The sequence below is a fragment of the Musca domestica genome, unplaced genomic scaffold (assembly GCF_030504385.1).
Source record: "Musca domestica strain aabys unplaced genomic scaffold, Musca_domestica.polishedcontigs.V.1.1 4, whole genome shotgun sequence".
NCBI lineage: Eukaryota > Metazoa > Arthropoda > Insecta > Diptera > Muscidae > Musca > Musca domestica.
Genome location: NW_026712328.1, coordinates 11,819,524 through 11,833,354, shown reverse-complemented (window position 1 = coordinate 11,833,354; position 13,831 = coordinate 11,819,524). Strand labels below are relative to the sequence as shown.

General features: G+C 36.1%; 1 protein-coding gene across 4 annotated transcripts in view; it reads left to right on the top strand.

Annotated features, from left to right (window-relative positions):
* LOC101891721 (uncharacterized protein CG45078) overlaps positions 1–5,540 on the top strand; it is a 56,153-nt gene extending 50,613 nt beyond the window's left edge. For 2 of the 4 annotated variants that reach the window (XM_059126907.1, XM_059126903.1), the window contains 3 exons: positions 676–874; positions 4,386–4,493; positions 4,552–5,540. In XM_059126907.1, coding sequence (XP_058982890.1) covers positions 676–874; positions 4,386–4,493; positions 4,552–5,392 — 1,148 coding nt within the window. In that variant the 3' untranslated portion in view covers positions 5,393–5,540. The remainder of the gene's footprint in view (positions 1–675; positions 875–4,385; positions 4,494–4,551) is intronic. The other 2 variants (XM_059126906.1, XM_059126905.1) reach the window with 2 other exon arrangements.
* The last annotated feature ends 8,291 nt before the right edge of the window (positions 5,541–13,831 follow it).

The following is a 13,831-nucleotide window of genomic DNA, read 5'->3' as shown; positions in this document are numbered from 1 at the left end:
CGAAAGATAGCGTGATTACAACAGACAGACAGACAGACGGACAGACATGGCTAAATCGTCTTGGAATTTTACGCTGATCAAGAATATATATACTTTGTTGGGTCTAAGATCATTATTTCGATGAGTTACAAACGGAATGACAAAATGAATATACCCTCCATAGTATGGTGGAGGGTATAAAAAAGGAACGGAGTAAAAGTGTTAAAATTACATTGAAATCCATAAAAATCAACATATCAACCAGTCAGAAGCTGGTAATCAAACTATAAATTTTTACATCGCCAAAGTTGTCTAGCAAAAAATTGTAAAAGCTAATACAATTTTATGCTCCCTTAAATTGGTTTGAAATTTTTTCTCAAGTATAGGAACAGTTTTGCTTGTAAATTCTTACACGTAAGGGAAAACAACTATTATAGTATAGAGTGAATTATTTTTTTTAAGGTTTATCATAAGCCGGTAAGTCACATGTCAGTTAACATATGCATTCGCTACCACGAATTAACTAAGAGTTGTCAAACTTAATTTATGTGAATGTTTTAGAAAATACTACACATTTTTTTCGTAGTACATTTTGTCTAAAGTATTTATATCTGCAATAGGTCTAAGGAAGATTATTTACGCTTTTGCAATACAGATAAAATGATATTGACGCAAAACCTTAAATATTTTTTTCAGATCCCGAACTGGATCCCAACCGACCATCAAGAAAATTCTCTTCTCCAAAGCAATTGGAAGATTCCAATGAAGAAGCTGATTCCCTCAATGAAAAGAAACGATTGCGACAAGAACGTTTAATGACTGTTGTGGAAGATACTGTTGATGGCGTTGCGTTGGAAAAAAATATGAATGGAGTTCGCAGTAAACGTGAAATCAAGTAAGGTTTCTGTAGTGTAAACATAATAAAAGAGGAACATATAATTTATGGATTCCATTGTATTAATTTATTGGCAAAATTATATTATCGAATAAACAAATAAAAGGCATTTAAGTTCGGCCTGGCCGAAATTTTTATATCCTCCATTTGAAGTATCTCATGTACAAAATATGTCTGTAAATGCCGAAATTCTAGTAGTCCAAGGGCATTTTTTTACCTCCATTTGAAGTATCTCATGTATAAATATGTCTATAAATGCCGAAATTCTAGTATTCCAGGGGTGTGTTATTAATTATGAACATCTATCCAAATTTTGAACAATTTTGTAAAAAAGTTAGCTACAATCATCAAAATGCCAAATATCGCAAGGATAAGGGCTATAGAAAAATGTTGGCTTACACAGAAATTGTTCTATATAAGCACAAGAACCCATTACGGCTAAAATCGTCAAAATACCAAAATATCGGAAAGTACCTTTATATGGAGTCTATAGGGAATATTCCATTTTAAAATGTAGCTAAAACCGTTAAAATACCTAATATCGGAAGATACAATTTGAGGCTATACGAAAACGTGGACTTGTATAGTTAATATTTGAAAATTTTCAAGTTCCTTCCAAATAGTGGCAATTTTTAGATTGACTACTTTGTTAACATTTTTCACTAAAAGACCAATTCATATATTCACTTCAAATTGCAGTAAAAATAAACGATTAAAGGTCTATATTAAAAACATGTCCAATTGGTGACCAATATTAATATAATTTTGCAAGGACATCAGGTACCTCTTGAGAATACCATATGTCAAATTACAGTCCATTTTAGTAGAAAATTGAAATCTTGCAATTTCTTTAAATCGGAGGGTACCGTGATATGGGGACCATGCCTAAAGTTGGTCCAATTATTTCCCGAAAAAAGTAGATCGATTAGTTCTAGAGAAACATTTTTGTCACAACTCCCAAAACAACGTTTCCAAATCATACGAGTTATCGCCAGTATCAGTCGCATTATACTCGCCAGTATGCATAGAAGAAATCGAAGAGTACGACTAAACACCCTCCACCTTGGAAAGTGGAGAGTATATTAACTTTGTCATTCCGTTTGTAACATCCGTTTGACGTAGAGCTTAAAAATTTGTTTTTTACATTCTTGCAGGTTTGGAAAAAAGCAATTATTTCTTCAGAAGTGGGGGGGGGGATAATTAAAGAAAGTGTTATAAAACGTTAAACAATAAATTACACATGACAGTAATTGGCCATGGCCTATATGTTATAGTTAAATATGAAGTGGCAACACAGCTTTTAAGCAGCCATTACAATTGTAAACAATACTCGGATTTTGCAAGAAACTTCAACTCAATTTTTAAACGATTTTAACACAAAGAAGATGATTTCTGGGACAAACTTTCGAACTAGGTTCCAAAGCGCAAAACCGGATATTATTATAGTCAGACTCAGACTTGGGATGTGGACGAGTGATAAGTAATGAAACACGAACATTAAAAAATGTATTTAAAGGATATGAAAAATATAAGATAGGGAATTGATTGATTGAATGATTAAATTATAAATAGGCGTGTTTAACTATTTTAGTTAAATTGTTTTATTGTTTAAATGAGGGAATTTACAGCCTGTTTTTGTAAAAAAAAGTTACTTTCACTCGAATCGTTCGTTTTAACATGGGTTTAAAAAAAAATTAAAAACTTTCGTCATTTTCCGAAAAGCTCAGATATGTGAGAGTTCCCATAACCATTATTTTGTTAATTTAATTTCATTAACACTTGTGCTAATTGTGGCAACCCCAATAAGTTCAAATTTTATCACAAATTTGTAAAATCAAATTGAAAAATATAGAGAAAACATTTCAAGAATATGGTCCTACAAGATCCGCTAACAAAAAGTTGATGTGTAAAAATAGTTCATGTATAAGTTGCCCGTCATACACATACAATTTTGGCGAGATTCTTTAACAAGCAGCCAATTTCTGTTCCAACGATGGGTCTTCTCCTATCGTTTTTTTTTTTTAACATTTTGTTTTGCATTTTTTTTCGCGATTTAAAGTCCAGTACATACCAACTTCCTCACCGAAATGGTTTCAATGGTGTGTAGGTCTCTGGTCTCTGACCAGAGGTTTTCGATTGGATTAATATACGGTGACTGTGGTGGTCATTGCATTACGGCAACCTATTTTTCCTTTAACCAATCCTTTACCACCTTCGAGGTGTGTTTGAGATCGTTATCGTGCTGAAATATCCACCGTAATGGCATTTCCCATTCAGCATATGGTAACATAACGTTTTCCAGTATGTCTTTATAGACCCATCTATCCATAGTACCCTGTATTCGATACAGCGGACCTAATCCGTTGACAGAAAAACATCCCCAAACCATGACATGGCCACCTCCATGTTTGACTGTCTTTAGGCAAACTCCTGTTGAATTCGTTTTCCTTTGGGTCTTCTAATGTGAGTTATGCCATCGCTAGTGGTGATATTGAATTTTGACTCATCGCTGAAAAGCACTTTTTTCCACTGGCCCACTGTCCAGTTAACATGTTCTTGGGCAAACTGAAGCCGTTTCGATTTGTTTCGGTTAGATATAAGGTTTTTTTTTTTTTTTCGCCGGGCGATAAGCTAACAAATCAGCTTCAACAAGACGTCGACATCGTTCTTGCGCTAATTTGTAGTTTCAATTCTTTTGCAAATATCGGAGCCGATTTGAAAGGACATTTTTTAACCTCTCTTACAATTAACGAGTTTGTCCTTGGATCAGTTTTTCGCTGTCTTCCACCATTGCTTATAACTTCCACCGATTCAGTTTTTCTAAAACGTGATAAAATTCTTGAAATGGATGACTTATGCGCTTTGTATGTAATGGAGAGCTCTTTTTGAGAAATTCCACAATTAAAATCGTCAATAATTAGCTTTCGTAAAGCTATACCGAATTTATTTGGTGGCATTATTACCGATATTGCGGAACACAAGCTGAACCGGTCTTTTTTCTGAAATATTTTTGCAACTAAAAAATCATGTGGTTTTCTATAAAAAAATCAGCGAATGAGATCAAAAAGAAACAAAACATAATGGTTTTCACAGTTTAACAAGAAAATGTTTTAAGTTGCAATTGTTTTGTCTTGTCCAAATAATGACTTTCCTCATAAAAATTTTAAAAATATTGTAAATTACGCAGACGTAAATTTAATTTTTGTTTAAAATGCTCCCTTAGATCTACAATATTACAAAAATGCGAATAAAATTTGAATAACATTACCCCACAGGTTTTATTAAGACAATTTATGAAATGTGTATACTAGTTGCAAATGTTTTGTCCGCTACTGTATATATATATATATATATATATATATATATATATATATATATATATATAGTTGGTTCCAGTGCTTTCATCTCACCCTGTACATACCTATATATATATATATATATATATATATATATATATATATATATATATATATATATAGAAATTTTGATTCACTTTTATATTAACGTAAAGCATTTTTAATGGCAGGCACAACAACAGTGAGGAGGAGTTGCATCGGTTGGCCGAGTTGGAAAAACAAGCTGAAGAGGCAGTGAAATCAGCTCTGTTGAAGGAGGAAATGTAATTGCTACACCCCAGAGATCTTAAACTCTTTCTAATAATATTATTTCGATTGCAGGAACGGCGACGCTGAATTGAAACGCAAGACAAAGTTAGCTAAAAAGGAAGAGGCAAGATTAGCAGAAGAAGCTAAGCTTGCAGAAGAAGCAAGACTAGCAGAAGAAGCCAGACTAGCAGAAGAAGCCAGACTAGCAAAAGAAGCTAAACTAGCAGAAGAAGCTAAACTAGCAGAAGAGGCTAGACTAGCAGAAGAAGCTAGACTAGCAGAGGAAGCCAGACTAGCAGATGAAGCTAGACTGGCAGAAGAAGCTAGACTAACAGAAGAAGCCAGACTAGCAGAAGAAGCCAGACTAGCAGAAGAAGCTAAGCAAGCAGAAGAAGCTAGACTGGCAGAAGAAGCTAGACTGGCAGAAGAAGCTAGACTGGCAGAAGAAGCCAGACTAGCAGAAGAAGCTAAGCAAGCAGAAGAAGCTAGACTAACAGAAGAAGCAAGACTAGCAGAAGAAGCAAGACTGGCAAAAGAAGCTAGACTAGCAGAGGAAGCTAAACTAGCAGAAGAAGCCAGATTGGCAGAAGAAGCTAAACTAGCAGAAGAAGCTAAACTAGCAGAAGAAGCTAAACTAGCAGAAGAAGCTGGACAGACAGAAGAAGTAAAACAAGAAGAAGTAGCCGAAGTGACAGAAGAAGCAAACTTGGGAGAAGAAAAAACGCGTGACGAAACTAAATTGCATGAAGATGCAGTAGAAGCCGAACCACAGAATTCACCAGCCACAGAATCAATTCTGAACGAAACTGCAGAAAATGAAAAAAATGAAGCACCAACTTTAGTCTTAAACATTAACAACGACAATGAGGGCGCTAACGAAACTGCCACTGAAGAGGAATCTGAGGAAGAATAAAAATGATGACTTTTTTATACTCAACATTAAAGACATTGTATGGACCCTTTATAGATACTGAAATTTCTAAACGCATATCAAATATTTTGTGATTAAAGATTATATATATTTTTATGGTTCAAATAAAAGTCTGAAGACCGTCACAATATTTACTACAATTGTTCATGCCATATATCGGTATTTGGGTGAAGTTAGCCGCATTCTATAAAAGAATTTTAAGTTGTTATTTGGAGTTCGCAATAGATACCAATTGGTCTGCGTTAAATTGTTTCATCAGATCCACGTTTTGGTAGAGCTCACATACAACAACTGCTTTACATCCTAAATGTAAGAAAAGAGAGAGAAAGACAAAAAAGAGAAAATAAAGAAAGAAAAATTATTTTTGGCCTTCGTTCGTTTTAAGCCACTTTAGTTTTCTGACTAACTGAGACTGGTTCAGTATCGGAGAAGGAAAATAAATCGTTTTCATATCAGTTTTCTTCGCACCTTTTCTCCTCACTTAAAAGTCATGGCCTGTGACCAGTTCTAAAATAGTGTTGCAGATAAAACAGCATAAAAAACAATGCCAAACAAAACAATTAAAATGACAAAAAATAATGCTAAATATAAATGGGGGTCTTAAAAGTTTGATTGGGCCAAAAATAATGTTACACTTGGAAATTTTGGCTTCCCACCTAGGAAAGTATATTTTGATCTTCCAATCTCGCTGAGTTGAGCCGATCTAACTATGTTAATTTGCAATCACGCTACAGGTCACAATTATAGATCAATCGTCGCGGAATTTAGCATGGGGCTAGAGCTTAGGACTGGGCAGAAGCTTTCCAATTTGGATGGTCATCGGATAATATAGAGCGGGTATTCCGCGAATATTCTTAATCCCGGTGAAATAACAAATATACGAAAAGGTCAATTCTGACCGTTACGTAGATCGGATATATATTGCGACATATATTCGCTAGAATGCTTACATCTCAAATATAGGTTTGACAAATCTTGTCAATTTAAAATACCCTCTTGACAGGAAAGAAAAAAATATTTTCAAAAACGCATGAAAAGATCCCAATAAAATATGTCTGTTGAAATCACGATACAGCCCACATTGTTTGACGTAGAACGTGAAAATCAGAACAGTCAGAACAATTTGTATTATATCTAGGATGGTTGGTATTGAAAATGACATATATCGGTCCACGTTTTGGTGTAGTCCCCATACGGTACCTCCTTATATTCGGTATTTTGATGATTTTTGCACATTTTTTTCACGGATTTGTCTGAAAATTAGTATTTGTAGGTCATAATTGGTATTTGTAGCCTCCATATAACGGTACCACCCGATATCCGGTATTTTGATGATTTTAGTCACATTTTTTCACTGAAATGTCTGAAAATTGGTATTTCTATGTAATAAAGGGTTCTAGTGACGGTGACGAAACATTGTATGTATAGGTACACGTTTTGGTATAACTCCCATATAAAGGTACCGCCCGATATTCGGTATTTTGATGATTGTGTTTCCTTCACACGGTCAATACCTTGATTAAGAGTAGGATTCCAAACGATATACTAAGTTTTGGGCTAGAAGACGTAATCATATCGGACAATGTTGACCAGAGTACTCTACAGGGGTGAATTTTATCATCCCTGCTGCAGATTTTTACGATCAATAGTCTACTTAAAATTTAAAAAAGAGTAATTTCAGCAAATCTGTTATGCAGATGACGTCTGAAAGAAAAGAAACCCAATTTACTATACAGAAGGGCAGACACAGTCCTAATTTTGTTTATAACTGGAATAGACCAAAATGCCTAAATCTTAACCTGTAAGTAAAAAAACTGAAATATGTCTATAATGCAAGCCACACACGATACAACCGTTGGTACAACCTGGGGTTGTATGTTGTATGCTTCGGACACAAACGATACAACTTTCTATACAACCTCTTTGTACAACTTCACTTTTCTAAGAGTTCATTTAAGTTAAGATGACACCGGAAATAATTTCGTGCTCTATAATTTACTTAATATCCTTTATTTATTATTAATTTTTGAAATTCCATTTTTTACATATTTTTAATTTTTTTATATTTTCATTGAAATCACACATTTGATTGAATTTCGCGCTGTTTTGATGTGCGAAACAATGGTGTTGCCTCTTTGAAAATAAACTCAAAATGAAATTGTATGCGACATGCCCACAAACATTACAATCGGTTGGTACAACATTCCAAATATCAAAAATTTTTGATTTTTTGTACAACCGAGACACAACTTCGTGCAACCAGGCCACAAACGATACAATCTTGAATACAACCTCTCCAAGTTGTAAACCAGTTGCTTCGCGTGTGGCTTGCATAATTGCAAAACAAAATTGGGTAACTTTGTTGAACCAATTTTCCTGAGTAAGACAATCAAATTGGGGTGTAGATTGGAAACTTGAACGGAAAGAGCAAACAAAGCCTAGAAAAGAGTGAGGTAAGCCACAATTCTTTAAATTCATCCCCAGGAATTCTGATGAGTTCAGGATGGAGCTGTAGCCGTAACGCTTGCTGAAACCTGTTGCTATACCGATGGCTCGAAGCTAGGGATGAGAAAAGGCTGGGTCTCTTCACGGAAGCACCAAAAACCGTGATCTTTATACGTCTGCCGGACAAAAATAAGGTGTTTGCGGCGAGCAATAACAGAATCTATGAAATGGTTTAGCGTTTAATTAGGTCTATTGTAAGCATCCAACGGATTGTAAAGCTAACTAAAAATATTATCAAAGAATATCTACACATTCCTTTGGAACAATTAGAGATTTGCAGAAACACCAAAACCATGTGGAAAATCTTAATGGGAAAGCAAATAAATCAGACATTAGTCCACAGCCAGGCATTTTGAGAGGTAACATTAGTCTACAAGCACATCTTCACAAAAAAGGACGTGCAGAAAATAGATATTGCAGGGTGTATGGAGAACACATTGAAACGTTGGAACACTTTATCATTATCCAGCTTTTGCTAACTTAAGATCCCAGTATTTGAGAAATTGTACTATATAGGATCTTAATCAATAAGGGTAAATTTTGTACATATGTTCAAGAACATTGTCATATGTACATAATTCCTAAACTAAACACCTCAATAGCAAACAGTTTACTTTTTGTCCCAAGGACTTGCGGCGAATATTTTGCCCCTTTTCTAAACTAACTTAAACTAATTAATTTCAACTTCATTGATTTTTGATTCTCCACATTCTCTTGCTGTAACTTCCATGTTGTAGATTGCCCCGATTTGATAATATTAAACCAATAGTAAGAAAATCGTATTCTTTATCGTTTTTTTTTTTTTTTTGGTCTTCTGCTATTTAACAAGAATGTTGTAAGAATGCTACTAAAATAACCTATTAATTTGTTGATGGTTAAACAAGTAAAAAAACATCAAGTTCGGCCGGGGCGAACTTTTAAAGCCCTCCATCTTGGGGTAACAAAAGAACCCATTGTGACCCACAAATACAAATTTTTAGAGATATTCGAATATCGGCAGGTACCGATATGTGGGGCTATACAAAAACGTGAACCTATACATACAATGTTTTGACAACGGAGCTAGAACCCATTAGGACACACAAATACCAATTTTAAGACAAATCAGCAAAGAATCATAAAAATACCGAATATCTGGAAGTACCGTTATATGGGAGCTATACCAAAACGTGAGCCTATACATATAATGTTTCGCCGCCGTAGCGAGAGCCCATTATAGGCCCGTGAAAAAATGTGACAAAAACCATGAAACTACCGAACATCGGGAGGTACTATTGTATGGGGGCTATACCAAATCGTGGACTTATACATGCAATGTTCCGCCACCGGAGCTAGAACCCATTATTACCAACAAATACCTATTTTTAGACAAATTCGTGAAAAAATGTTGCAAAAATCATCAAAATACTAAAAATCAGAAGGTACCGTTATATGGGGACTTTACCAAAACGTGGACCAATATACCTCATCCAAGACACAATACAAATTGTTCTGCTAAATTTTGACGCTCTACGTAAAATAATGTGGGCTGTATCGTGATTTTAACAGACAGACAGACGGACATCGTTATGAATATATATACTTTACGACAAATATTTAGGGATGTTTCCAACGGACTGACAAAGTTAAAATACCCTCCTTTTCAAGGTGGAGGGTATACAAATGGCGTTTAACAGATTATTTTATATCTCATATTGTACAGATGAAATGCGTATATTGTATCCTACTTTCTAAGTTAAATAAACTTGATTCCATTCTAAAACTAGGAACTCAGCGAAATTTATTAGCGAGATGAGGTGGTGTTTTTCCAATAATAAAGGTACGTCTATGAACAAAACCATTGTAACTTTAAATTTACCAATAACAAATTCAACAACTGTTTTTTTTATTCCCTCCACATTGAAAATGAGGGTATATTTATATTGAGATTCCGTTTGTAACATTCCTAAATATTGTAACATTATAAAATTATAAGTGGATAAGTCGTCTGTGTGTCTGCTGAAATCACGATACAACCCACATTATTTGACGAAGAGCTTCAAAATTTGCCACAACAATTTATATTATATCTAGGATGGTTGGTATTGAAAATGAAATATCGGTCCACGTTTTGGTATAGCCGCCATACAAAGATATTTGCCGATCTTCGGTATTTTCATGATTTTCCCAATATTTTTTCACGGATTTATCTAAAAAATTGTATTTGTAGTTTGTAATGTGTTATAGCTCCAGTGGCGGAACATTGTTAATATATGTGTGCACTCATTCGAATAGCCTCCATAAAAGAGTACCTTACGATAATTGGTGATAATGTTGATAACCTTTGTCGCATTTATCCACGAAATTGTTTCAAATTTGGTATTTAAGGAGATTTGGTAGATAACAATCCTTGAAGTGTAAAATTGTCTATATACCCAGTCAGCATTTTTTAAAATTTTTAATCATGTTGCGCGGTTAAAAAGCTGGAATATGAGGGCATTTTCTGATCATAAAGACACATTTGTCGGGAGAAAAACGTGACCTCCCGCGACTCTTCTAAATAAATCACATATAAGTCTTCCTCTAGATTAGTTAAAAGTCTTTTTCGACCAATTTCTGATTGTTCTACAACTCTTTTTCGAATCGTTTTCTAATAATTTATTGCGCTGATACTCTTAATTTGTCAATCTTTTTCGAGTATTTTTAAGTCATTCTTTGATCATTTATGTGAGTAATTTATTAGTCGCTTAAGTGTCATATATCACTTATATGTATATTTATTCAAAATAAAAATAATCCATTCATTTTCATTTTCATGTGCAAACAACATTCTTAAATTCAATAAATGCCATTTTTATAGGCTTGGTAAAAGAATTATAGCAGAAAAATTAAAATCAAATAATAAAATATCAGGAAATCTAATCGGATCGTTTTCTTTTCGTAACTTGGTCTCTATCGCGAACAAAATTTTTCTTAAGGATTGTGCTCATTTCCTTGTCGTTGCAAGTGTATTTTATCTGCTTACAAATCTCTTCAAAATTCTCTTCACGTTACTGGACATTTTCTTCATTATAATATTATATCTTCAGTTTTACTTAGTTTTTGCAAAATAAAATTTGCTGCCTATTTTTTGTCATCCTTTTATACCCTCCACCAAAAAACGTATGGAGGGTATATTAAGTTCGTCATTCCGTTTGTAACTCATCGAAATAATCATTTTAGACCCAACAAAGTATATATATTCTTGATTTTGTCCTAGAGCATCAGCCGCTGGCAGAAACCTGGCTCTCTCCCAGCCAAAAGTTTAACTGCCAAGGATTCAAAACATATAGGCAGGATAGGCTGACAGGCCCAAGAGGGGGCACTGCTGTCATAGTCAAATATAGGTTTCGTTCAGAAAAAATCCCCATTTCCTCAGGGGATATAGAATCTTGTGTCGCTAGGGTCTGGAGGGAAGATGGGTCCTTCAGCGCCATACTCGCTTTACGCGACAGTGGCGACCTGGTAGTTGGTGGAGACCTGAACGCGAAACATCCCTTATGGGGTGGTGCAGAGGTCGATACCAGGGAAAGAGCAATCTCTGCCTTCCTTCTCGATTGTCCGGATGTAGCAGCCATTCCATCTGATAGGCCCACTAGGCCCAATGGAGTGGCAGGGTCGTATGGAGGGTATATTAAGTTCGTCATTCCGTTTGTAACTAATCGAAATAATCATTTTAGACCCAACAAAGTATATATATTCTTGATCAGCGTAAAATTATAAGACGATTTAGCCCTGTCCGTCCGTCTGTTGTAATCAAGCTACAGTCTAAACGAATTAAGATAGGAAGCTAAAATTTTGCACAGATCTCTCTTTTGCATGCAGGCAGGTCAAGTTCGAAGATGGGGTGTATCGGTCCACGATATCGTATAGCCCCCATATAACGGTACCCCCGATATTCGGTGTTTTGATGATGTTAGCCACATTTTTCAATGGAATTGTCTGAAAATCCACACAAGGGGTTCTTTGTGAGCACTTTACCCCCTGACATGGAGTTCTCTATATAGGTTAACGATATCGTACCCCCCGTTATTCGGTATTTTGATGATTTTAGCTATATATTCCAATGGTATTTTCTGAAAATCCACACAAGGATTTCTTTGTGAGCACTTTAACCCCTGAAAGGTATTTATCTATATAGGTCCACAATATCGTATATCCCCCATATAACGGTACCCCGATATTCGGGATTTTGATGATTTTAGCCACATTTCCCAATGGAATTATCTGAAAATCCACACAAGGAGTTCTTTGTGAGTACCTTACCCCCAGACATAGATTTGTCTATATAGGTCCACAATAGCGTATATCCCCCTATATATCGGCACCTTCCGATATAAGGTATTTTATAGATTTTAACAGAATTTTCAATGGATCTTATTTTTTGAATATTTTCTAATTCGTTCCATATGATTGAGAGTATTCAAAGTTCGGCCCGGCCGAACTTACTGCTTTTTTACTTGTTTATTTTAGTCTTTTCTTTTTTAATTTGACTTGCAGACAATTTTCGTTATAAAAATTAATTAGTTTTTAATATTATACACTTTTACTGTTGATGATTCCACGCACCTTTAATAAATGAACAATAAGTCAACTTTTTATAGCCACTCCAGAAACGCAACAAAATGAGCAAAACAAGCAGCATTTAAGCATTTATCTCTGCAAAGTGATCAAAAAACACATAATTATTATCACTTTTGAAACAACTGCATGATATTTTAAAGACCAATCATTTTTCAATCTTTATATGATCGCAATACGTTAATAAATAATGGGAAAATATTCACTTTTTGCAGATCTCAAAGGTTGATTTGCAATTCCCCTACATTGTGTTGTTGTATATTAAATTACACTCATTTACTCTTAAAGAACTCATTTTCGAGTCGTTTTTCGATCATACAAGTGCCGTCAAGGCAGCCGAAGTCCTTGACGGTCTTATGGAGGCAGAGTGCGTTGCGCTGCCAGCAACCACTCCAGCTGCGACGGACGGTCCAACCATCAATGGGACGGACTGTCCCAACAACGGTAGGGCGGACGGCCCTGGCTGTAAGAGGATGAAGGATGCTGCTCGGCCTGCAACATCCTCGAAAAGGACGGACGGTCCTTCACCGAAGGCCGTGACGAAGCCTGGGTCCAAGGCTTCTGCAGCATCAGCCAAGGCTGCTTCCCCCAAGCCCGTGTTGGCAAATGGCTCGCCAGCAGCATCGACCGCCCTCACGAAGGACGACAAATCGAAGAAGGCGGCTCCCCCCATCACCATCTATGAGGCGGGAGTCAAGGAAATCAGGACTGTACTGGCATCGTCGCTCAACCCCCGCGACTTCACCATCAAGATGATTAGGAAGGGAGTTATTTCCGTTAGACTAAATAGTTTAAGTAACTACGATAAGGTTAGGGCCTTGTTAGTTCAGAGGGCGTACAAATTTCATTTGCAAACTCCTAAGGATAGGTTGCCGTATACTGTTGTGGTAGATAGGCTTTCCGGCGATTTTACCGCCGATGAAATTAAGGAAGAGCTCTGCCCGCTAGACTTCCCAGTCTTCGTGCAGAGCCTAGTCAACATCGCGCCAGATAAATGGCTCGTTAGGGTTGATAGGAAGACCGACATACACAAGCTGTATAAGGTCAATAGGTTGTTCAGCCTGAGTGTATTGATCTGAAAGGATAGGGCGATAAAATCAACGCGGTGCTACAAACGCCAGCGTCATGGACACATCGCCGCAAACTGTGGGATGCCGCCAAACTGCGAGAAGTGCAGCCAAGGACACCCCACCCATCTGTGCCCCACGTTTGAAAAGGGCAAGGAGACGGACGCAATCCCTAACTGCGTCAACTGCAAAGTGGAAAGCCACTCTGCGGGCTCACCTTTCTGCCCTAAACGGAAGGTAATACTGGCGA